We start from the raw sequence: 27,227 nt of genomic DNA, 5'->3' as shown, positions 1-27,227 counted from the left end.
GATTATCTTAAATGCACATTTCATAATGAAGTGAAGAAATCACCCACGCCATATTTAACCCAACTCATATTGCTCTGTGACTGCTTTTCCACCTGCACGGAGTATTTCTCTGACAAGAAATACAAAACAGAAGTGATCATTACTCTCCTTTTTTAGTGCTACTTAAAAGCACCAGATTTGCTTAATCATCCGAAACCTGAGAATAATCATTCTGAAAGCTTAAAAAAAAAAAAAAATCCAGACAAATATCCAGGTTAGAAATAACTGATTTAATCAACAAAAAAGAAAAAAAATTATATAAAATCATGCAAACATTTTATCAACAAATTTTATTACAACACATTTGTATTAGAAAATGTTTTTCAGGGAGAAAACAGAATGACCTCAGATGTTCTGTTTCCTGAATACTGATCGTGGATTCATAAGGACGCTTTGTATAGAGAGCTCACAAATACTATTTTCTTAGAAAGTGAGCTTCATTTACATTTACCCAGGTTGACTTGTAGTGTGAAGACAAACCTTGTCTCAAGCCCATAGAAAGCAACAAGATATGGATTACTTGGTTAAAAAGCAAAAAAGCTCAACCTTGCTTAATAATCAAAAGAACCACTTGCTGTAGTGTGTACTGGTGATTTGGAGGAACAATTGCAAAAAGTGTTACAAGTGAATATGCCAGCAGTAAAAAGTAAATATATGTATGCACACACAGAGTATTGTGTTAAACTCAGACTATGTGACTTGTAAGGCTTTGAAAAAAATAAAATCAACTGTGAGACTTGACGAACGTATTTCACTGTGGAACATGTGCATTTCCTCTATATATGTGTATATATACATTGCACTAAACTCAATGGTTAACTTGGTCCACCCTACTGGAGTGACGGACGAGTCATATGACCAATCCGGTTTGTCCAAATGGGAAGCAGAAAGCAGAGGTCCGATTGAAAGCAAGTAGGCATTGTGGCGTACACCCGAGTTTCTAACCAACACACATCCCTCTTTTTTTGTCTCAACACTCCTCCGTTCCTCTTTCGCCCTGTGCCTTGACTTCAGTTATTTTATTGGTCCCTGGACTCATACAGCAGCTTGGCAGCCTGTTGATGAACAGAGATAAAAGCACACGACAGTTTAGACATGACTGAATAAGATACTGGACAAGATGGATACCAATACGATATCAGTCACAATAGCATGAAATTTGAGGTGTGGTATTCATTAAAAAAAAAGAGAAAAAAAAGTTACATAAATACATCCAGCACAATAGCTTTTTAAACCATTTCTAAAATAATTACAAACTAACTGGAGGCAGCTGATTGGGGGGGGGGGGGAATAATACTGAATGGCATGAAATTTTTTACAGTTAAATAAAATTAAATGTTAAATTTACAATTAATGTTATTTTACTGTGATTATATTTGTTTTATTTGCTCTTGTAAAGCACTTTGTGACTTTTGTCTGTGAAGTGCTATATAAATAAATTTTACTTACTAAACATAAAAATTAGATACAATCACTACACATTTGTTTCTTAATAATGAACACCTATTATTTTTACTGTGTCTAACATTTTTAAATGCAACACTCCCACAGGCAGTCTGTGAGCAAATATACTGGATGTATACATCCTGACACATACGTATGTATCAGAGGTCATATTTCCTGCCCTGACAGCCATGATAGAAACACCCAGAGTTCTTTATTAATTTTATAACTACATAGGTAATTCATTTTCTATAGTTGTCAGGGTTCCTACACATTTTCCATTTAAAAATTCCATACTTTATCCATACTCAAATTTCCAGACTTCATGGTATGTTTTTCAGACCAAATTTGACACTACAGTACAAATAACTAGATTTTTATTATTTAAATAAATTTCAAAATCCAAAAATGTTACTATGCATGTTACATTGTGAGTATGTAAGCTTGTATGTTGCCAAATAATTGCTCAAAGCAAGCAAGTAATTGCTGATGTATTCTTTCATAGGGCCCAAAATTTCTAGTGGCACCCTGTGGCAAGGTACTGCAGCTCATACAAAATCAATTAAAACCAAACCCATACAAGTTCAATACACAGAATTTTATTCAAGCTGCAATGCTAAAACAATGCAATGTTATTCTGTCTCTGCCATATAAATTTGAAAAACTAAACTGATATTTTCTACCCGTAACAGTAACAGGAGGGATGTTGATGTACAACTCATCAAAAGAAAAGGGAACAGAAGTCCACTGACTTTGCTCCATTTAATATTAGATAGAATTCAACTGTTTACTGTAAACACTGTTCAACAAGGAACTATAAAGTCTCATCTCATTATCTCTAGCCGCTTTATCCTGTTCTACAGGGTTGCAGGCAAGCTGGAGCCTATCCCAGCTGACTACGGGCGAAAGGCGGGGTCGCCAGGTCATCACAGGGCTGACACAGACAACCATTCACACTCTCATTCACACCTACGGTCAATTTAGAGTCACCAGTTAACCTAACCTGCATGTCTTTGGACTGTGGGGGAAACCGGAGCACCCGGAGGAAACCCACACAGACACGGGGAGAACATGCAAACTCCACACAGAAAGGCCCTCGCCAGCCACGGGGCTCGAACCCGGACCTTCTTGCTGTGAGGCGACAGCGCTAACCACCGTGCCGCCCAACTATAAAGTCAAATAATTAAATCATACATTAAAAGAACGTATTTTGAAAACTTAACATAGAACTGAGAGTAAAATGTAAAAAAAAAAAAAATCACTGGTCACAAAAAGTTTAGAGCACTCTCCCCCTGTGTCTTTTTAGGTCTCTCCTTCTGTCATAAACGCGCTCTCACACACACACACACACACACACACACACACACACACAAAATGGAAACAGAGGAAACTAGTTGCATCCTGCTGCAAAGACTGGTTTAGTCTTTGACTGAGACATCCATACAAACACGTACAAATATGAAAAACAAAACATGGTAGTAAGACAGATATTAGGCTAAGAAGCCTTGTGGGAGTGTGCCATACACAAATAAGTAAGGGCAACCATGTTCTCGCTCGCGCGCGCACGCACACACATCTGTTCTAACACATACACACACGTAGGAACTTACAGACACACACAGAGACAAAAGGCAAATGCATGGTCATGCAGATACACAAATACACACACAGACAGACAGACAGACATACAATATTTGCCATCAGTCACGCCTGGGGGCGGCTCCACAACACCAGCAAAACTTGCCATCTCTCAGAAAACTTGCAATTACCCAATCTTACATTTGTAGTGTTGCAATACACATTTGTGCCGATTTTTTGTAGTTCTGCAGAGGTGCGATGTAGCTCAACATGCTAACGTCAGACAGTTCATTGATGGCAGATGCCACAGAAATCACCTCAGGACACATCACGAGCACATCTTACCTCGCTTAAATTAAACATCAAATCATACTCACACTGGTTTGAATATTTTAACTAAATTTTATGTTCTAGAAAAGAAAGTAGGGGCAATCGTCTGAAAACAGAAGAAATATTTTCCATACTCCATTTTCCATACTTATCCAGACCTGGAAATTACTAAAATGAAATTCCATACTTTTCCATATTGCAAAGGAACCCTGTGCTTTTTTTGTGCCAATTTACTGCTGCTTGGCCTTTATTAAGAGGTCATCACAGGATGACCTCTTAATAGATATCTGGTCACTGCACAAAATAAAGGTGCAATCTTTAAACCAGCTTAAACTGTTCACTGGTAGGACTGATCATTCCAAACAAATACCCTGCTTCAAAATACATGAGACGACAGCACCCTCATGTGCTGAAGCACAAAATATCACTCATTGCATGTTATTTTGCTTGCTTTCATGACCGGTGCCCTTCAAGGAGCTAGCCTTTTGATCAAGTTTCATCAGATTGATGTACACACAGCAAATGTCCTTTTTGCAAGTTACGCAGCAAATTAATTCGGGGGGTGTTAACAGCCTGGATTTGTTAAGCTGCTAAAAGTAATTTGTCTCTGTGTTTAATAATCTATACTTAAACAGGGGCATAGCTGGGGGGGGGGGGGGGTCCTGGGGTGCCTGTGACACCCCCCTTGTCGGACCATACATTTTTTTTCAATAGCCGCATAAGAATATTAGAAAAGCGCCCACTGTAATTTTAACTTTTTTTTTTTTAAACTAGATTGTCACCTCAGCCTCATTAGGGTTTCTATAACCTTGTATGGACTTCATGTGGTTTGTTTGCGAAAACCCAGTTCTGCGCAAGCTGAGTACGATCGCACTAGAAAGCATGGTCAAGCTGCCAGTGTAGCTGCAGTCTTTTTAGTTGCGAATAACGAGTATATCCTTATCTTAATAATTCGCCATGTCAAAACAAGCGAAACTTTCCTCCTTCTTTTGACGTGAAGAGAGGTAAGCAATTTATTATATTTCTTTCCATCAAAGTTGCATTTTGTGGTTTCGAAACCAAGTTTAGTGTGCCATTTCTAGAACACATCAAGAAAACGTGGAAGAAACAACAAATACGTAATGGAAGAGCCGGTTACTAAACTACCTAAAACCACAGGTAACCCAGGCTAACGATTTGTACAAGATGTATGTACTGTATACACACACACACAAAAAAAAAAATTGTCTAAATTTCACAAAGCTACGGAGCCGTAGAGGGGACATGGTGAATAAAAAAATAAAGCGTGGGAACGACTTAAGGCGTGTGCACGAGATATTAATGCGCGCGCACGAGTTATAACCCGTGCGCACGCTTTGCGTTAAGGCGTGCGCTCGGGTAGTTAAAAGTGAGGGGACGAGTTACAAATCGTTCCCTCGCTTTCATTAAGGCGTGTGCACGATATATTAAATCGTTCCCTCGCTTTCATTAAGGCGTGAGCACGAGATATTAATACGTGCGCTCGAGTTATAAAGGCGTGCGCACGGGTTATTAAAAAGTGAGGGAACGTCTTTAAACGCGTTCCCTCGGTTTATATCCAAGGCGTGGGAATGATATCCTATGTCGTTCCCTCGACTTATTAAAATATTCCCACAATATCCTTGTTTTCGTTGATCTCGTTGCCTACACACACACACACACACACACACACACACACACACACGTACACACAGGCTGTAGGTCACCATGGTAGCTCCGGAAATACTAGACGCTATTTTATTATATTTTAATACTGGACTCAGATACACAGAAATCCTCGATGCACTTGCATCCCAATATGGCTTTATTATAAGTCTGAGACACCTCAAGAGAGTTCTGAGAGAGAATGGGCTTCGCCGTCGTAGTTTTTCTGACCTAGGAACGACTATAGATAGCCCAGGTCGCCTCCACGGGTACCGCTGGATGCACGCAAAGTGCCTGGAACATGGCATTCAGGAAAAAACAGAGGATGTACGGATTATCCTTCAACTACTGGACCCAGAGAGTGTTGCGCTACGCCGTCGTCGTACACTTCAGCGCAGACAGTACTTTTCCAAAGGACCCAATTTCATTTGGCATGTCGATTCTTATGACAAACTAAAACCGTTCGGAATCTGCATAAACGGATGCATAGACGGGTTTTCCCGTAGGATCGTCTGGCTGAAAGCCGCACACACAAGTAGTAACCCGCGAGTGATTGGCAGTTACTATGTGGATGCAGTGGAGAGGTTAGGTGGATGCCCGAGAATCGTACGAACTGATTTTGGAACTGAGAATGTGACTGTGCGAGACATCCAGAAGTTCTTCAGGCGTGACGGAGAAGACGACAGGGCAGGGGACCGAAGCTACATCTCCGGGGCCAGCACTGCAAATCAGCGTATTGAATCTTGGTGGGGCCAGTTGCGTAGACAAGGGGCTGAATACTGGATCGAGTTCTTCGGAGAGCTGAAGAACTTCTGGATGTCTCGCACAGTCACATTCTCAGTTCCAAAAAGTTCGTACGATTCTCGGGCATCCACCTAACCTCTCCACTGCATCCACATAGTAACTGCCAATCACTCGCGGGTTACTACTTGTGTGTGCGGCTTTCAGCCAGACGATCCTACGGGAAAACCCGTCTATGCATCCGTTTATGCAGATTCCGAACGGTTTTAGTTTGTCATAAGAATCGACATGCCAAATGAAATTGGGTCCTTTGGAAAAGTACTGTCTGCGCTGAAGTGTACGACGACGGCGTAGCGCAACACTCTCTGGGTCCAGTAGTTGAAGGATAATCCGTACATCCTCTGTTTTTTCCTGAATGCCATGTTCCAGGCACTTTGCGTGCATCCAGCGGTACCCGTGGAGGCGACCTGGGCTATTTAGTTGGCTGATGATGAAATCTATAGTCGTTCCTAGGTCAGAAAAACTACGACGGCGAAGCCCATTCTCTCTCAGAACTCTCTTGAGGTGTCTCAGACTTATAATAAACAGAGGTGTCAAAAGTATTACCATTTATTACTCAAATAGAAGTATAGATACTATGGTTTAGAAATACTTTTCATGAAGTAAAAGTATCAGCTGAAGCTTTTTACTCAAGTAAAAAGTATACTGATTTCTAAACTACTTTAAAGTACAAAAGTAAAAGTAATGAAAGAGGAAAAAATGCTATTAAGGACAAAGGCGCAGCCTAGAAGTCCACATACAGTCCATTCTCCTGACCCATTAAAATGTGTTTCATGGAGTAATAATGACTTGTTGTCTGTAAGTGTTGTAATGGTGTAAAACTTCATACCTCAGAAGTAAGTTATCAATACATTTTTATTGAAAATGTATATATTAAAACACACACACACACACACACACACACACACACACACACACACGTCTCGACCACATCACCCCATCCTACTGATCCACACAGATGGAAAAAACAACTAAAGTAATACGATTTATTTGAAAAGATTGCAGCATTGTAATGTCCAAAATATTGTATAACGCAATATTTTTGCAGTATGCTGGCAATCATTTTGTGTCCAAAGTTGCATTGCATTCACTGTCTAAACGGCAGTAATACAGTATTTGAATGCTATGAATGAATGAATGAATGAATACTACACTAACACTACTGTAAAATTACAGTTTTTTTCTTTTTCATATGGGACGTGCAGTAGAGGCAGCAGGTTCCAGTTAAAATGCAAGAAAAACACTTTCTCATCCCTACTAGTTACTGGCTCACCGAGAGAAGTCAACAGAATGTTTGTGTTCCAGCAATGCGAGGCTGAACACAGGCGAGGAGAGAAAGGGCGGCCGCTGGAATGCCGACACACTACAAGCTAATATAACGTTTACTAAGCTAAGACCTGTCACTTTACTCACTAACCCCCACCAAGATACCATAACTGCGTTTGTAAACTTAACCTGACTCAGAAAAGAGAATGCCGCATGGTTCGTGGGGGGGGGGGGGGGGGGGGGATTCCACTCCTGACAAACGAACGAGAGCCCGCAATTTACTAACGGTGTTGAAGTCAGAGCTCTGATTGCTGTGTGCTTGGAGCGCCCTGAGTGGCAGTTTATTAGGTGGACAAAGTAATATAAAGATTGGCGCAATGAAATGCAAGTAACGAGACTATTATAAACGTAACGAAGTAAAAGTAAATGCTTGAAAATGTAACGAGTAGAGATAAAAAGTAGGTTGAAAATTATTACTCCAGTAAAGTAGAAAGTACCAAAATTTCTACTTAAGTAAAGTAACGAAGTATTTGTACTTCGTTACTTGACACCTCTGATAATAAAGCCATATTGGGATGCAAGTGCATCGAGGATTTCTGTGTATCTGAGTCCAGTATTAAAATATAATAAAATAGCGTCTAGTATTTCCGGAGCTACCATGGTGACCTACAGCCTGTGTGTACGTGTGTGTGTGTAGGCAACGAGATCAACGAAAACAAGGACATTGTGGGAATATTTTAATAAGTCGAGGGAACGACATAGGATATCATTCCCACGCCTTGGATATAAACCGAGGGAACGCGTTTTAAGACGTTCCCTCACTTTTTAATAACCCGTGCGCACGCCTTTATAACTCGAGCGCACGTATTAATATTTCGTGCTCACGCCTTAATGAAAGCGAGGGAACGATTTAATATCTCGTGCACACGCCTTAATGAAAGCGAGGGAACGATTTGTAACTCGTCCCCTCACTTTTAACTACCCGAGCGCACGCCTTAACGCAAAGCGTGCGCACGGGTTATAACTCGTGCGCGCGCATTAATATCTCGTGCACACGCCTTATAAGTCGTTCCCACGCTTTGTTATTTTTTTATTCACCATGTCCCCTCTACGGCTCCGTACAAAGCTTAGATTGCAAGAAAACAAGCGCACTTACAGTGTCATGCACGTATTTGGTCATTTTAAGCGTATTTTAGACATTTTTGGGTTCCTCATACTTTTGTTACCTAAAATGAAGGTTGCAAACCACCACGCCAAGTCACTCTGCTTCCACCTTATTTTGACTAAAAATGAGGATTCTTCCAGATTTAAACTCACCAGGCAAAAGAAGAATGTCTAAGGATAATCAGGAGGTATTTCAATACAAAATCTCTTTTAACTAATAGCATAAATTTCACCGTTTAATTACAAAAAGCAACAGGCCAAACTTCTTGCCCCGGAAAAGCTGGACGGAAACGAGTACGTTACGCCACAGGAAACCCGAAACCAAACGTTATCTCGAAGTTGATTGGACCATTACGAACAATAGGTAATACAAACAAACATTCTCTTACTATGGGGGAGTACCGAGGGCAAAGTAGTCCGACAAATCAAAGCTAAGCGGGGGAGGGTACAATATTACCCTGGCAGCCAATCAGAAACACACCTGACGAAGCAGGGAAAAGTGTTGGCAATTTTAAATCCCAAACCGGCTCTGTAATAAATTGCAAATAAACCAAAAGCAAGCTACGATTCTTCAAGCAGTCAGCAGTGGCCACAGTAATCTTGTTAGCAGCCCTGCTGGGACTGGAAAGCCATTCCTTGTAAAACATACTAGTTAGGTCACTACGATCTCAGGGGGAAAAAAAGTGGTTGTTATCTTGTGCTCCACTGGTATCGCCTGCACTGTCTATGGTGAGGAATTTCGCCATTTTGTCTGGACACTGCACAGTTTCTTTGGCATTGGAATGGCTGATCTCCCAAGCTCAATGGTCGTAAGTCATGCTCTCACCAAAAATCTAGTTCGTGAACGTGTAAAAGAGACTGACGCTATTATAATTGAGGAGATAAGTATGGTGAGTCGCAGAATTTTTGAAACCGTAAATCGCATCATCCATGAACTTTGTGACGATGAATCGCCTGTCAAGTTTTCGCCTTTTGGTGGGAAACGGCTTGTTTTGGTCGGGAATTTTCTGTACCCTCCCCCACTTAGCTTTGATTTGTCGGACTACTTTTGCCCTCGGTACTCCCCCATAGTAAGAGAATGTTTGAATTACCTATTGTTCGTAACGGTCTAATCAGCTTCGAGATAACGTTTGGTTTCAGGTTTCCTGTGGCGTAACGTACTCGTTTCCGTCTAGCTTTTCCTGGGTAAGAAGTTTGGCCTGTTGCTTTTCGTAATTAAACGGTGAAGTTTATACTATTAGTTAAAAGTTATTTTGTACTGAAATACCTCCTGATTATCCTTAGGCATTCTTCTTTTGTCTGGTGAGTTTAAATCTGGAAGAATCCTCATTTTTAGTCACAAAAAAAAAAAATCAGGTGGAAGCAGAGTGATTTGGCACGGTGGTTCACTGGAGTCTCCAACCTTCTTTTTAGGTAACAGAAGAGTATGGGGTAACCAAAAATGTCTAAAATACGCTTAAAATTACCAAATACGTGCACGACACGGTAAGTACAATCTAAGCTTTATTTGTGAAATTTGGACAATCTTTTTTATATTAATTTGTATACAGTACATACATCTTATACAAATCGTCAGCCAGGGTTACCTGTGCCTAAAACTAGCAATGGTGTTATTTTTTTAAACATATTTTTCATAGTTCTATTCTAATACCAAGTCAATTTATGATAAAACAGACTCAAAACAAGATGTAAAGGTGCTGATTGCAAAGTTGCATTCTGGGCAAAATGTTCTATGAACTGTTGGAGTTTCCCAACGAACCCAGGAAGATGAGAAAAAGAGAGAGTTGCAGTTAAACAGGAAGACTGGATGATAAAGGCGTTCCTGTGTGTGTGGAGAACATTTTATCAGGTTGGTGTGAAAGCTCTGTGCAACGTTAAAAATGCATCTCTGGATGTGGGCCTTGAACATATTCTATTAGACCTAATGCTTGACTTGCAGCATGTTTGCCATGTACGGATAATGTAGACTCAGCTAAACACCATAAAATACACTAGATCTAGGCTCTGGATTATTACTATTAAAATTTTAATAAATTACTGAGAATTTCCCGTAACATGCACAAAACCTGCCTCAAAATACTGATAGGCATCTGTACTTTTGTGAGCCTTTAGCATCTCTGGTGTACTTAGAAGTCCCAAATACTAAATAGGTCAAGATGTCGTAGTGTCCCAAATCCGATAACTGGTTTGCCAAACACTAAGTGGAATAAATACATTTGTGGGTAAATTAAGAAGTCGTCTTTATTTTTGTCACATGTACACTCGAGCACAGTGAAATTCCTCCTCTGCATTTAACCCAATCTGGAGCAGAGAATGCGTACACGCACAGAGAGAGCACCATAGGCAGAAGAAATAATAAATAAATTTGTGGGTAAATTATATATGATCTATGACGCATGCACGTTTGACACGATGTTTGACACGATGTTTTCCACACGTCGCCATCTTGGTGTGACATAGTTCCATAGTTAATGTTACTAAATAGGTTACTAAATGTTACTAAATAATGTTACTGAATAGTTAATATTACATAGTTAATAGGGGTGTTCACACGGCACATATTTGCATCGATGCTGCACCGATGTATTTTGTTGCGATATATCTTACACCGGTGTAAATTTTGCGCAGCGTTCACACGTCACAACCCTGCTTACTAGAGAGAAGCGTGTCAGCACCGGTGCAGCCCCACTTGCGGTCACACGGCAGTTTCTGCGACCGTGTTATAGTAGCAAAAACTTTATTACTATCATTTCCGATAGTAATAATGCGGAAATGAAATATGCGCATGCGTGAAAATGTACTTCTTTTTCCCGGTTGTCATGGCATCACCAAGCGCCGGGAAAACAACGTGGATGAAGACACCAGTGTTGCCAGATATTGCTGACGTTTTCCAGCCCAAAATATGTTCAAATCCGCCAAAATGCACTTAAAACTGCCAAATCTGGCAACACTGGAAGACACGCAGTTCTGTTGTTGTTGATATTCGCCATTTTGGAAGCGCAAAATACCAGGATGCAAATTATGCAATACCCTGATGTAATCAACTCTCCAAACGCGTAGCGAGTCTACCCCTGTAGCGTTCAGACGGCCCATTTTATATCGGTGCTGCCCCGCAAACTAGCATTTACTCCGGAGTAAATTTCTTAAACCACCTCCCGAGCAGGGTTAGATTTGCACCGGTTTAAGCAGCTTTCAGGGGCTGCACCGGTATAACTTTGTACCGTGTGAACGCTCTACCGGGGCAGCCCCGGTGCTACACCGGAGTAAAAGTTGCCGTGTGAACACCCCTAATGTTCCATAGTCTAATTACTTAGAGCTTCTCACTTTCCAAAAAAAAAAAAAAAACCCAAACCCTCCTTGCATCCTCGTTACTTCAAAAGGTAGGAAAACGGCCCCAAAACGGAGAAAAAAAAAAAGTGACCCTCAGCACATCAAAATTCACACCACATCCACACATTGTTCTTGCGAGACATAGTAAAATACCATACACACTTTTTTTGAAAATTTCAGAGGACTTTAGTCAGCACCTTTAAATAAGGGTGAAATATTCTTCTCCGTTTTATTAAAAAAACAGGCCAGGTGGTAGTATGGAGTAACTGTATATTCACAACTCCATCTTCTGTTTTATGTGAAACAGTTTTCACACTCCATTATCTCTTTACTGTCGACAACCCATCAGTGTAAATCACTTCCTAATCCAGACAGCTACAAACCTTGTGCATGGCAGCAAGCCAGGAGGAGGCGCTCTTTTTGTCGTCGGCTGCCTCCATGCGAAGCTGCTGAGATTCCTGTGAACCCGGGGGCTTATAGTGTAGCAGCATACCTGTGGCATGGGACACCCCTCCTGTGCAAGAGTTCAGAGCCAAGTGATTTGTCCTGAAATTATTTTTTATAATTTAAAAATATGAACAAAACAGGAATTGTCTGAAGTGGACTTGCAAAACATTTATGGAACACCACATCAAGGTTTGCAGTATATATATATATATATATATATATATATATATACGCTGCAGTTACCTTAAATGGCAATGACAGTGTTGGAAAAATTGTGTATAACAAATTTATTTAGAACCAGAAGCTTTCAGGGAGTAATTTAAAAATAAATTATGCATACTATTGTGGACAGTTATAAAAGCAATGGTGGTTAGTTGTTGTCTCATCTCATTATCTCTAGCCGCTGGAGCCTATCCCAGCTGACTACGGGCGTAGTTGTTGTAATAATAAAAATAATACAACCAAGGTTTATATATGATTTATGACTAACTTATCACAAATGTCATTTTTGCAAAAATAGTGCAAAAATAAGTTTGGCTTAAAGTGCATATCCTGGACCTATATATATATATATATATATATATATATATATATATATATATATATATATATATTTTTTTTTTTTTTAAATATGAAAGTATGTCCCTTTACACACTCATCCAGAAGGGTAATTTTGCACAAGGCCATCTGTCTACAGCAGAAAAAAAATTAAAAAACGCATCTGAAAAAATCCCAAGGGAGTCTGGAGCCAGATTCGTGACGTCACCTGCGGAACTGCCAGCAGGCTGCAAGAGCTTGCACGATTTCAGTGCACAGCCTGTGTAGACCAAGTTTAGCAGCTAGCAATTTTGCATTGAAATATGGAATTGTCACCTGAGTGCAAGGTTACTTCACCTTTGGATGAAAAATATAATGAGATGTCAGAATTATTTCTTACCCTGGCAACAGTCAACTTGTCAATTGCCAATTTTCTTGGTCTTTTTCTCGGCTCTGTTTGGTCCTTGGCTTCGAGGGCCTCAGTGGATGTAGCACTTCGCGTTCTGTTGGGAAGACGAACACGGCTGGCTCCTTTGGTGACGGTGACAGATGGAGACGGTGTTGCTTTGGGCATTCTGACATATGGAACTGTTTTTCAGATCAAGTTGTCTCGCGAAGCCCATTTCCCACTGCAAAGAGTTCTCAAAGTCGTCGGGTTTTATGAAGTGAGCACTGCAAATAATGCTGTAGTCTGTAGCCAGTTTTTCCAGGTGCCTCGCATGAAGCGCTCCCATTTCGCTCTCATTGTCTGGTCTTTTGGAAAATGATGAGTACTAATCCCATTAAGATTGGTGTTGCTACACCCTCCTACGATACATCTGTTAACCAATTTTAATAATTACGTGATAACATTGAAATTTGCAGAAAACCACCAGGTTGTATTCTCAAACAAACCAGCGCTGACGTAGGATTCAGAAGGAGGCGTCCCGCACATGACGTCACGAAAACCAATGCTTGCCAGGAAATCCAAATGCCAAGTTTTTCAGAGGCAGACGAATTCATCTCAAATGGCTTGATTTCAACTGAATTTTTCTGGTATTGCGCAAGGTAAAAAAAAAAAAAAAAAAATTGTGCAAAATGCAAAAATGTGACAGATATTTGACAAAGTTTAATATAAAATAGAATTACATTGATCTTGCTCCTGAATTTACAGTACCCATGATATGCACTAAATGCTAATTTCATTGAGAGGACTTGTCAAGGTGTGGCAACAGTTTTGGCATGTTGAATCTCTCATCAGAAGATCATACTGGATATAGGTGTTACTGCATCATAACATAAAAGCTAGTCACGTCCCAATATGCAAATCGGGAAGGCGTGGCATCATATTCGCCGACTCTTACTCAATTTGTTTCTGTGAAACTGCTTCAGTATTCATCAATTTGAGAAAATATGCTATGTTTGAGCATATTTAAGCTACTTATTGCTCCTGGAAATGTTCTCGTCTTCATTTCATTATCTTGGCATTTCATGATTGCACTAAGATGTGATAAAGGTTTATGGTATTGCATTATTGATTATTAAGCAAGAAAGGAAGTGGTCTAAGATACCAAGCCCATTACTGTATCACTGGACATTCTGCCAAGCCGTATTATAATATAGAGGACACATCCTTAATACCATGCAAAGCCATGCTGAGATGTACAATTTTATGAAAGGAGATGTCCACTGCACACAACAGGCTCTTAATATGGTTGCCTTTTTAATTTTATGCACAGTGTGTGTAATGAAAAGCAAATCCATTTAAAAGCGACAGTAAAAACAAGCAACATTTGGGAAGTAAAGGACAGAGAAAGAGACTGAGAGATGCTAACCTTCCGATATATAATGACTGTCCAGCAGAGTGGTGTAAGTGTGAATATCTTTCTCTGGGCCCAGAAAAGAAACAAGACACCAAGCAGCCCAGAGAAAACACAAAGGGGAGAGGGGGAAGAGCCCAAGAAAATGTTAACACATTACAAAAGCTGTCTCATTCCTGTAAAGAAGTTCACACAGCATTAATGTAAGTTACAGTAGCATTTAAATCCTGAAGCAGTTAATGTTCCAGGTTTGGGCTGGGTGATATGACGATATAATACAGATATTGTGATCAATTACTAGGTCATGGTATGCTTTTCTGAAATATTGTGGATTTTTATTTTAAATAATTACAGACAAACTACAAACAGCTGATGTTAAAGTCCTTAGCTTTTTAAACATAAAAAAAAAATCCCTAACTCCTTCATAATGTACTTATTTATAATATTAATAAATATTGGCAATTTGTAATATTGGCAAACCTATATATAGTGACTCACAGTTCAGGTATCAGAGAAATGCCTTCCAGAACCATGACAATGACATTTTTGTCACATCACCCATCCCGTTACAGACAGTGTTATAATGCAGCAAGTGCACACCACTTCAGCAAAACCAAACAGATTCAGCAGAGCTATGCTGACTCGTGTTCATTCGAAACAAGAATAAAACGTTACTTTCTGAATCAATAACCGCATGACATCCAGAAAACAATTAGCTTTTAGACTCGATGCTTCTTGAGAGCTCTTTGGCAAGCACACCAAATGTGAGATTAAGCATACTGTGCATGTGCAAAACACAATAAGTTAATCGCAGTTCTGAATACTGAATTTATTTTTTAGAACATTTTTACCTGGACTGAGTTTCAATGGGCAGAGTTTTACTTAACATGAACCTCAGCAGGCATGACATATGTCTGCATCAAGTAGCCAAAATAAAATCTCATCATGTCTGCATTGTGGTAGTCTTCTCTTAGCTTGCGATTCTTACTCATACCACATGGGGGCGCGTGATTAATACGCATTTAACCTCCTTCACAACTGAAATGAACACATATTCTGCAAGATAAAAGGACTGCTCAAATCATGTTACTGTAATGGCTTTCACTTATTTTGTGTGTTAAATGTGTTATGTTATAGACAGTTAAACATCATTAGTTCCAGTAAGCTCAGCTTTCACAGCAAACAGCTACAACCCCGATTCCAAAAAAGTTGGGACAAAGAACAAATTGTAAATAAAAACGGAATGCAATAATTTACAAAATCTCAAAAACTGATATTGTATTCACAATAGAACATAGACAACATATCAAATGTCCAAAGTGAGACATTTTGAAATTTCATGACAGCAACATCTGACAAAAAGTTGGGACAGGGGCAATAAGAGGCTGGAAAAGTTAAAAGGTACAAAAAAAGGAACAGCTGGAGGACCAAATTGCAACTCATTAGGGTCAATTGGCAATAGGTCATTAACATGACTGGGTATAAAAAGAGCATCTTGGAGTGGCAGCGGCTCTCAAAAGTAAAGATGGGAAGAGGATCACCAATCCCCCTAATTCTGCGCAGACAAATGGTGGAGCAATATCAGAAAGGAGTTTGACAGTGTAAAATTGCAAAGAGTTTGAACATATCATCATCTACAGTGCATATCATCATCAAAAGATTCAGAGAATCTGGAAGAATCTCTGTGCGTAAGGGTCAAGGCCGGAAAACCATACTGGGTGCCCGTGATCTTCGGGCCCTTAGACGGCACTGCATCACATACAGGCATGCTTCTGTATTGGAAATCACAAAATGGGCTCAGGAATACCTCCAGAGAACATTATCTGTGAACACAATTCACCGTGCCATCCGCCGTTGCCAGCTAAAACTCTATAGTTCAAAGAAGAAGCCGTATCTAAACGTGATCCAGAAGCGCAGACGTCTTCTCTGGGCCAAGGCTCATTTAAAATGGACTGTGGCAAAGTGGAAAACTGTTCTGTGGTCAGATGAATCAAAATTTGAAGTTCTTTATGGAAATCAGGGACGCCGTGTCATTCGGACTAAAGAGGAGAAGGACGACCCAAGTTATCAGCGCTCAGTTCAGAAGCCTGCATCTCTGATGGTATGGGGTTGCATTAGTGCGTGTGGCATGGGCAGCTTACACATCTGGAAAGACACCATCAATGCTGAAAGGTATATCCAGGTTCTAGAGCAACATATGCTCCCATCCAGACGACATCTCTTTCATGGAAGACCTTGCATTTTCCAACATGACAATGCCAAACCACATACTGCATCAATTACAGTATCATGGCTGCGTAGAAGGGTCCGGGTACTGAACTGGCCAGCCTGCAGTCCAGGTCTTTCACCCATAGAAAACATTTGGCGCATCATAAAACGGAAGATATGACAAAAAAGACCTAAGACAGTTGAGCAACTAGAATCCTACATTAGACAAGAATGGGTTAACATTCCTATCCCTAAACTTGAGCAACTTGTCTCCTCAGTCCCCAGACGTTTACAGACTGTTGTAAAGAGAAAAGGGGATGTCTCACAGTGGTAAACATGGCCTTGTCCCAACTTTGAGATGTGTTGTTGTCATGAAATTTAAAAATCACCTAATTTTTCTCTTTAAATGATACATTTTCTCAGTTTAAACATTTGATATGTCATCTATGTTCTATTCTGAATAAAATATGGAATTTTGAAACTTCCACATCATTGCATTCCGTTTTTACTTACAATTTGTACTTTGTCCCAACTTTTTTGGAATCGGGGTTGTATTATGTGGAAAATGTCAACAACCCACGGTTCGGAAGAAATCAGGCCCAGTGTGCCGACATGATTAAAAACATTTCCACATCATAGGCGAGTGCCCAATTCCTTTGTGGGTTTGCTAATAAAACTGACCTAAATTCCCTGAATAAGCCTATACATGAATAAAAGACAAAATAACCCTAGAAAATACATCTCTGATAAGAAAAATGTTCATTAGTCCTTTAGACAGAATCAAAAGTATACACCAATCAGCCATAATATTATGACCACTGACAGATGACGTGAATAACATTGATTGTAATGAAATAATGGCAATTGTCAAGGTGCCATTACTTCATATTGGGCAGCAAGAACGGTCAGTTCTTGAAGTCGATGTGTTGGAAGCAGGAAAAATGGGCAAGCGTAAGGATCTGAGTGACTTTAGCAAGGGCCAAATTGTGATGGCTAGATGACTGGGTCTGAGCATCTCCAAAATGGCATACCTTGTAGGATGTTCCCAGTATGTAGTGGTTAGTATCTACCAAAAGTGGTCCAAGGAAGGACAACCAGTGAACCGGCTACAGGGTCATGGGTATCGAAGGCTCACTGATTCGCATGGGGCACGAAGGCTAGCCCATATGGTCCAGTCCCACAGAAGAACTATTGTAGCACAAACTGCTAAAAAAGTTCATGCTTACACCTTTCTGTTTTAGCCAGCATTAACTTTAATGCTGGGTCCAGCATTAACCGGTTCACTGGTTGTCCTTCCTTGGACCCCTTTTGGTAGGTACTAACCACTACATACTGGGAACACTCCACATGGTGTGCCATTTTGAAGATGCTCAGACCCAGTCATCTAGCAGTCACAATTTGGCCCTTGCCAAAGTCACCCAGATCCTTACGCTTGCCCATTTTTCCTGCTTCCAACACATCAACTTCAAGAACTGACTGTTCTATTGCTGCCTAATGTATCTCACCCCTTAACAGGTGCCATTATAACATTCACTTCACCTGTCAGTAGTCATAATGTTATGGCGTGTGTGTGTGTGTGTGTGTGTGAGAGAGAGACATTACAACTATTTGTCACAAATACATTTGTAATAAACTGACTAAACCCTTGGCCTGAGCCTTACCTCCAGGGGTGGAACCCTCTGTCTCCGTCAGCACTTGCATCGTGGAGATCCGAGACAGCTCCACCTCAAAATGGCTTTCTCCATCCAGGAAAAGATATCTGATTGAAGTAGATATAACTATCTCTAGTTAGAGAGTGACATGTTTTCATGCATCTCTGGATGTGCATATATACACTACCTACCTGTGGTTATTTGACAGCCGGCACACCATGGTCTCCGATTTCTCTGAGAAGCCTACTGTGACCAGGAACGTACCTCCTAATGGAACCACAACATGAGAACAGGAATTGTGGGGATAATTCATAGCAGGCATGAAAACGGGTCAGGGGTGAAAAAGGTGAGAAGGGTGCGCGAGTGGTGACGTGGCCTCTGGTGTTGTTTTATTTTGTTTGGGGGGGTCCTCCCCCAGAATAAATATTATAGCCTCCTTACTAAGTATACTCTATTGACATTTGCACAAGGACATACAGTACAAATACATGTAGTTATAGTGAAATTATGCCCTGGAAAAAAATGTGAATAATAGAACGAAGAAAGTGGAGAACACACAAGGAATAGTGATAATTTTTTCCTTTTATTTGCCTGGACCACCAGTGTCTCCATGGCCCACTTTCGCTGAGTTGCCACATGTTTCAGCCTTGCCCGCTTCTCTCCTTCAGCAGTCTGTTTCTTGGCCTGCTGAGCACTGCAAGTTGCTTGAGAGCCATACTTGCTCTGCTGCTGCTCTTCCTCCTTGTTCACCCTCTGCTGGCGTTTGTATGCGGCTGCTACAGAGTTAATGTTCTTGCACAATGTTCTGTCCACTTCCCCAAACTTCACGTCCTCCCTTCTAAAGAGCTGCATAGCTGTCTTCCCCCTGGACATCAGCGTGTACTTGACCATCTGTATTGCATTAAATGTTTCCACATTCATGTTGCCACTCCTTTGATCAAGTACATCATTCATCAGACTAAATGAGGACTCGACTCTAGGTCCATGAAAGATGGAGAGGCAACGCTTAACCAGTGCACCCAGGGAGGGGTACTTGTCTGGTTTGTCGAAGACATGACCCCACCACTCCATGATGCTTTCTCCCTCCTTGAAGCTGGGGATGGTCAGGTCAACACTGAACTGCACAAGTTCCCTCTGGATATCCTGGTCTGCTGGCAAGAGGTGCCCCAGCATACCACTCAGCCTGCCAAGATATGGAAGTACCTGCAGCTTTCAGTTCTTTTTAAATCAAGGCTGAATACTTTCTTCTTTGCTGCTGTCTTTTATTAAATCAAATTTGAGACTTTTAATTTGATTTCTTTCAGCACGGACAGCACTACAAAATGGCGTCTCCACTATACAGTGCCCTATATAGTGAGTAGGGAGCGATTTCGGACACAGGGATTGTCAAAGGATGCGCGCGCCCTCTTTCGAATGCTGACATAATCAAGCTGGAAGTTTTGTTTGTTTTGATAGCAATCAGGAAAGTTTGAAAAAAGTAGGAAATTCAGTCCGATGACTCAATCCAGCTTCCAGCTTCTGGTGATCTGGTCTGCACTCTGACTGATGTGTGCACGCTCTGGCCAGCAGGAGAAGAGGCGCGAAATGATGCTGCTTGCCCTTCACAGCGAGATGTACTCGTCGCTATGGCGTCAATATCAAAGCAGGAGGAGGAGGCGCAAACCGGCACGAACTGTCTATGGGTGCGAAGCGACCTCCTTGCCCTTTTGGTCAATATCAAACACCCCCCCCACACACACACACACAATTTTTCTCATCGGATCTACATGATTCACGTAGGTCACCCATTTTGGTTTCAAAACGGCGAAGTTCGCCGAAAGGTGAGGGATTTTCATGTATGCATAGGCACGTTTCATTATTCTCAAGGGTTTTTTTTTTGGGGGGGGGGGGGTTGCATTTACATGGCAGGAAGTTTTGATGCTCTTGTGAATAATAACCTGTTTGCCATCAGAACACTACTGACTGGCCTCATTTGTAAAGAATATAAATGTTCCTAAATTTACATGTAAGCTTATTTCTTATGAACAACACACACAAATTCCACAACCCTTCCCCCTATGTTCACTGCCTCTTTTTGATGTGCAACAGAAGTCAATATGTGGTGTTTATCATTTTTAAGCACATACTAATTGAGCTTGAGACCAGACAGTGTTTTTGTAATCCAAACAAAAGCATTTATTCAGGGTTCTCCACGGATTGAAAATATAGGGGGGTGGGGGTCAATCGGATGACCTTGAAACAAATTTGCATAAATTTACATAATCCATTTGCATAAAATACTCTCAAATAGTAATCATTTAGAATAGAGGAATCAATTGGACTGGTACAAAACACATAATACATCAAACATTACACACACATTCAGACACATTGTTTGAAATGGAACTGGAAAAAATATTTTTTTATTTAGCAAACTACAAAAAAAAAGAACAGACATTTCGACAGAGTGTACGCACTTCAAGAGCTACAGTAACACTGACAGCCAGGTTATATCCTCACGGTTTTATAGGCAATATCACGCTTGCTGCACCAACTTTGAACTTTGTTTTTATCCTTTATTTCTCTGCCGACAATAACAATCAGTTATCTCGAACTTGGTGTCGATTCACACGTTATTATAAAGGCGTGTTATCTCCAGACGCAAGAACAATGTGTCAAAAACGCCGAAGTGTGAAACGCTTTTCTTAGACTATAATCGTCAGACTGACTAAACTAATTGCTGGTAAGTGAGTTTCACACTCGGGTAGGGCTGCACGATTTTAAGAAAAAATTGAATTGTGATTTTTCTGGCAGATATTGCGATTTCAACCACGATTTTTTTTCTTTAAATTAGGGATGCAAACAGCGCGCCTTTTGGCGGATGCCGCCTTTTTCACGGCTGAATCGCGCAGATCCGAATTTTTTTTAAGGGGCGGCGTTGGAGTGTCTGATTATAATTTCAAAGTAAATTCTGTCTTAAAATTACTAAATAAGCAAATCCGTTACAGCCCATGAAACAGGAAGTATAAGGATGAGAAAAAAAACAGTTTAAATCGGGAAGCTGCGCACATTTGTGCAGCCTGAGCGTCAGGACTGCGCAAATGTGCGCAGCTTCCCGATTTAAACTGTTTTTTTTCTCATCCTTATACTTCCTGTTTCATGGGCTGTAACGGATTTGCTTATTTAGTAATTTTAAGACAGAATTTACTTTGAAATTATAATCAGACACTCCAACGCCCCCCCTAAAAAAAAAATTCGGATCTGCGCGATTCAGCCATGAAAAAGGCGGCATCCGCCAAAAGGCGCGCTGTTTGCATCCCTGTTAAATCGAGTTTCAGTGCAAATGAATTAATACAATGAATTCCATAAAGCTAATGCAAGAATGAAAACTGAGGTCAACACATTTCAAATGTAGGCCTGTTTATTAACATTGAGTGCCTGAGGAACAAGTTATAATAACTTAAAATAAAAAAAGAGCCATCTTTAAGTAAACTTTTGCTTCTTTTACTTTTCCCATCTACAACATGGACATAAAAAAAAGGTTGATCAATGGCTCAGCAGCATCAAAATATTGCACTTTTGTAAAAGAATGTACATAAGCATTATAACTAGATCCAACAATTCCCCTGTGGGAAATTGAGAGTGATGCAGTGGCTGTAGCAGTCGCGATTACAGGAGCTGAGCTGTACTGTGTGAATGTGTGATTTGCCATGAAGCTACAAGCCTGTCTCTCTCTGAGGCCCTGTCCACACGGCAACGGATTCAGGTGAATCTGATACAATTGTTTATCGTTTCGGCCTGGCATCCACACGGCACCGGTGTTTTGGGTGCCCCAAAACGCAATCTTTTGAGAACGGGTCCCAGAGTGGAAAGATCTGGCAACGTTGCCGTTGCGAAGTCATCTGGATGAATAGAACGGATTTGTTTACGACGACGTCACAACCACATGACTGTGAGTGCTTCACGCCGGGTAGAAGTGTAACGAACTCGATGCGAGTTGTCAACAAATCCTATAACTTGGTTCATGAAACGCGCTTACAAAATATTTTCACTGTGAATATTTATTGTGTAATGGTGCAGAGAGAGAGAGAGAGAGAATAGCCCTTAGGGCAGAGTCAATCCCGCCAGTAAAAATAGGGAAAAAAGGAGCGATCTCACCTCTTCAGATGTTGGTTTAAGTCCTACAATACATTCCACAAAAAGGGCATAGAAGAACAAATTAATCCATCAACGTGTAGCATTCAATTTATTCCGGACCATTAAAGACGCCGCCTTCCGTGTAGAATCATACATCATCCTCGCCGCCATATTGGATGGGTCAAAGCGGAGAATAAAGATGCCACATTCATGTGCTGCGTTTAACTGTACCAACAGGTTTGCCGTCCAAACGAGATCACATGGGGTTACCTTTCACAGGTGAGACTGGAAAAATACTTTTCATTGTATTTGGTCATTATAATGTAATTTTGCAAACAGATTTTTCTGACTTTGTGGCCGCACCTCTAAAACCCCTCGTGGAGAACCCTGTTTATTATAACATTTATAATAAATATTTTCCCACTAGTCTGTGAAAGTACAAGAGGATTTGTATTAATGCTTTTGCCAACTCATTACATCACTTATCTTTGGAATAATTCCAAACAAATGAGCTTTCTTTGACTTATAGGCTGCAACAAATTTTAAACCTCCATGCCTGTGAACAAAATCAAGTTAACTGACAAAACGCCTTCAAATATTCTGATGACAAGAAACAGTTCAGTACTTCATTTTGAAATTTTACCACAAACATTAATTAGTTATTTTCAGCTTGTTTGCTTACCCATTTAATATTTCAACCCATGACGACATGACCACCAGTATGCTTCACCATTAGCATGAAGCCACATGTAATGCTTTGAACCAAGGCCAAAAATGTTTCATTTATTTATTTAAACACTGGCGTGTCAAAGAGCATGCATTCGTGTGTATTCTGTGAACTTATCAGCCTTACCTGCAGTGAGCACTTTGAGCTGTTTGTCGTAAAAGTCATGTTCTTTCTGCGAGATGAGGCTGCATTCCCCACACTGCCTGACTGGATCTACAAAGCACATCCTGGGCAAGGCGACCTTCTTACTGCAGCATTTATCACAGAAACACCGGCCACATCGTCGACAGTGGTGCTGCAGATGCACAAATGAAACATCTAAAAATGTTTGCACATAAGACTCATTTCTAACAGCAGTGCACACATATGGTATACACACACACTTGACAAATGCGGTAGTGGACAAATCAGGAGCAACTTGATTTTATGAATCCTAGACAACTATTAGGGCTTGTGAGAAATCACAAGGATACCTTCTTGTACTTGCATGCAGAGACCTTGCAACAAAACCATAAAAATACAAACACCACCTTCATAAATTACATTCATTCCGGTCATGTCTTCTGCATTTGAGTAAAATATTTACTAGAGAGTTTGAGGCAAAAAAAACATGACCGGTCATGAATTATTGTGCGCACACACACCACAAAGCCTTAATTGCATGCATATAAACATGAACTTAACACTGGGTTTATGGTCTGTGCAATTACGTTAGAAATTCCAACAGTTGAGAAATTGTTAGTAGTCCATAACATTCACCTAATGTTATAGCATGTGTAATAGTTTGTATTATAAGATTAAGTGTAGCTTTAAGCAGGGCTGGGAGAAACAAATGAAGTGATTCTCGGAGAGGACATTTTTTCTGACAATTCAGAATCCACTACTTCCATAGTGCTTTTAAATAAGGCTGTCAGCTTTGTTAGTTGTCTCTAATATTTATGTCCCAATATCTTGACCACATTTTAGGATAAAAATCATTTTAGATATGTTATTTTATATTGAAAAATTAGCTGTCTCGGAGAGGATATTTTGATACAATTACATACTAATTTGATCAAAATAGTCTGAAAACTTACTGGCATTCAACATTAAAACTTAACTATGTTTCCAATGATATGGAACCAAATATTTGTTTTATGGTATAAAGAATGATTTAAGTGCATCCCTTTTGGAGCTACCTGTGGTCAAAAAAAGCACTTTCTAAATGACATGAGTAATTTTGCTAAATATGACATTGCCATACATTCACCAAAAATAACGTTATCACCAATTTTTTTTTTTTTTTGCATGGTAAATAGAGCTATCACAGGGCTACAATAAACAACCAAGTTTATTTAGTCAAGCCTTTAGTCAAGATATTGAACATAAGTGTTAAATGTGATTTTTAGCTTGCGTACCCTGATTGTAAAACAACCCTTAACAGAAAAAGAAAAATCCTTTCACTGCGTACCTTTCGAGTGATGAAGTCAAATTTGGTGTCACACTGCATGCATCTGGGACACTGAAAGAGCAAAACACATAAGCTGGTGAGAAAACTACTGTTTCTAGCTGCAGGCAAATGTAACCATACAAAGTACAAGTCATAATTAACAAATTAAAAACTAATTGTTGGCTAGTAATCTAGTTTATCAAACTGTCTTACCATGGCATCCACTTAATCTCTGGAAAACAATACTGCTATTTTATCGACTTTATCAGAACATGCTTCCAGCACAAAACTAGAGGCAATGTTCACAAAATGGCTCCTACATTGACATTTGAAAGGGCACTCACTCCCCTGACTTCCCCACTCCCCATACACACTCCCGACTTCTCCGCACTCACACTCCTCACTATTACGTCCTCAGTCTCCATACTCACTCTCCTAACTAATCTACACTCAGACCCTACTGTCGCCTGGTTAGTTTTTGACAGTTATTGCCGTTTATCCATCAGCTGACTAGTCAGGACTTTTTCACAAAATACAATTTGCATATTTCCTTAAAATATTTACTCTGAAAGCAATCCAAAGCTATGCAGTTAGCGAATGAGACACTATAGCCAAAATCTCTTGAGCCTCATTTGTTATTAAAGAGAACTTTCCGCTCCAGACGGACTGAGCTAATAACGCTAGCTCGAATTAGCAAAACAACAACGCCCAAATAAGTCCAGTTTAGAGTAGTGCACGGTTATTCCGCTTCATACCTCTTTATCCGGAACCCACTGAGGTTCGTCTAACGAAAACGGACTGCTGAAAGCTCCATTCTCCGGCACCATACGCAGACCGCTTGGGCTTCGCACCAGCTTTTTACCATCGGGCACGGCTGACATTTTTACCTTCTGCGGAGTCGAATACAAGCAGCCCGTGCCACCCGTAAACCTCGCAAAGGTTTGGGTCAATCCCAAATCCTTCCTTACTTCCTACAGAGACACACTCTATAGGGTGGTATGTAATAGCTTCTGCACCCTATCTAGTGCCCTTGTTTACGACAATGACTCGCGTTTTGGATTCAGACACTACTTTTGTTTCTCAATCACGCGGGACGAATCTCAAATGACTCCGTGCTCTATACAAATGACAACTTCGTCAGATATGAACTCGTGGCCTGGTGCACCCTACGCAGGGCACTACATGTATACCAGGAAGTTGTTTGGGATGTGCTGTTTTACTCGTGAATATTTCTCGTCTCACGTGCAGATGAATGTTGTAATTAAAAACAACAACAAACGTTGACACAAACAATATTTACAATTTGACTGAAATATTTTTGTATTGGAACTTTTTTTTGCTGTATTTATGCAAACTCTAAGTACAGAAGCATGACTTATGCAAATAAATAAATGTGAAATATTTATTTCAGTGTGAAGGCACTCACTGTCAAAAGAAATACTTTTACAGCAAAGTTTATTTCTTTAATCAAGAAAAACACAATGCACTGTTTTTTAAATAATAATAATGTAATTTTAGTGTAAAATGTAACATAAATCCAAATGAAATTGTAAAGTAATGAATGTCATGCGTCATCTAGAAACAGATTTGTTTTAACCTGAAAGTAGATAAATACTTTATAAATAACAAATATTTCTCAAAAATAATAACATTTCACTTGAAGTGAAATTAGCAAAGTAAAACCATTAAATAAATATAGTGTCTGAATTATGCTTGTGCATCTTCATTGTCCGAATCCCAAATGACTGCCTATTGTACTTGTTGTGTAGTGCACTATAATGTCCAAGTCAACCCTATATAGTGCACCTATATAGGCAGTATGAAAGTATTCGGAATCGAGCCATCATCTCCCCACAGAGAGCCCGCTAGCGCCCTCTGGTGCTGCTCTGTAGGATTGATTCCTGCTTTTTGGCCATGAAAATGCCACGGTGGCTTTAGCTGGCAAAGGTGTGCGTGTGGATGTTTACTGAAATAAACACGTGTTTGGATTTCAGCGATTACTTTTCGTACTGTTCTTCGGCTTTTTTCTCAGTGTAAAGGTCGCTTTATGAAAGCTACAATCTGGATCGCGGCAGCGGAAACAGAAAGAAGATAGAGGAATTCTCTCGGTCTTCTCGCGAAAAACTTCTCCAATCCAAGAACAAAATGTTCTCCAAATTCACCTCGATTCTTCAGCATGCGGTGGAAGCGGTGAGCCTTTTGTGTTCTTGTGAAATGTTGTGTTTTAAGGACAAAGCCCGAGCGAGTTTGTCTGTGTTATTGGACAGAGCAGCGGGCCTAGCTAGCGAAACAAAACTAGCCTTAGGCTAGCTTGCTTTGACGTAGCCTTCACTAAGCGAGATATGACTAGAAGCCTTCTTTGACTGTTTAATTTACTTTAAAATTACAGAGTTAATTATAGAAGTTCGTAGTCACCACTAACCTTATCTCGTTATATTTGAAAATTTAGATAGTTAAACTAGCTTATTCGGGAGGTTAGATGCGAATGAGTAACAGGCTGAATCCCAAATAAACGCCGTATTTACTACACGTAGTGCCCTTCACAGGGTGCATCAGTTATTAGCTTATACTCAATGTCAACTTGGATCGCGCAAAAAAAGTAACGAGTTATTTGAGATTGAATCAACGTCAGTTACCCAATTGTTCCCGCCTACGCTGTATGCTAGCATATTTAGCTTGTTTACGTAGACTTCAAGCTG

General features: G+C 40.2%; 2 protein-coding genes across 4 annotated transcripts in view; one reads left to right on the top strand and one right to left on the bottom strand.

The window, feature by feature from the left end:
- Positions 1 to 248: 248 nt before the first annotated feature.
- zfyve21 (zinc finger, FYVE domain containing 21) lies at positions 249 to 25,475 on the bottom strand. Of its 3 annotated transcripts, XM_060925316.1 has the most exons (8): positions 25,284 to 25,474; positions 24,550 to 24,600; positions 23,226 to 23,394; positions 18,448 to 18,523; positions 18,266 to 18,363; positions 14,412 to 14,465; positions 11,997 to 12,127; positions 249 to 1,094 (listed from the first exon to the last, which is right to left on the bottom strand). In XM_060925316.1, exons 1-8 carry the CDS (start codon positions 25,407 to 25,409, stop codon positions 1,059 to 1,061), a joined length of 741 nt encoding a protein of 246 aa, XP_060781299.1. In that variant the 5' UTR covers positions 25,410 to 25,474; the 3' UTR covers positions 249 to 1,058. The 3 variants fall into 3 exon arrangements, with proteins under 3 accessions (XP_060781299.1, XP_060781301.1, XP_060781302.1); XM_060925318.1 differs by lacking the exon at positions 14,412 to 14,465 and having other exon boundaries at positions 25,284 to 25,472; XM_060925319.1 differs by lacking the exon at positions 249 to 1,094 and having other exon boundaries at positions 12,119 to 12,159; positions 25,284 to 25,475.
- Positions 25,476 to 26,424: 949 nt separating this feature from the next.
- fhip2a (FHF complex subunit HOOK interacting protein 2) overlaps positions 26,425 to 27,227 on the top strand; it is a 43,084-nt gene continuing 42,281 nt past the window's right edge. The window contains exon 1 of the mRNA XM_060925315.1: positions 26,425 to 26,718. Within this exon, the coding sequence (XP_060781298.1) occupies positions 26,674 to 26,718 (45 nt within the window). The 5' untranslated portion in view covers positions 26,425 to 26,673. The remainder of the gene's footprint in view (positions 26,719 to 27,227) is intronic.

The sequence above is a fragment of the Neoarius graeffei genome, chromosome 7 (genome assembly GCF_027579695.1).
Source record: "Neoarius graeffei isolate fNeoGra1 chromosome 7, fNeoGra1.pri, whole genome shotgun sequence".
Lineage (NCBI taxonomy): Eukaryota > Metazoa > Chordata > Actinopteri > Siluriformes > Ariidae > Neoarius > Neoarius graeffei.
This window is presented reverse-complemented; position numbering and strand designations above follow the sequence as displayed.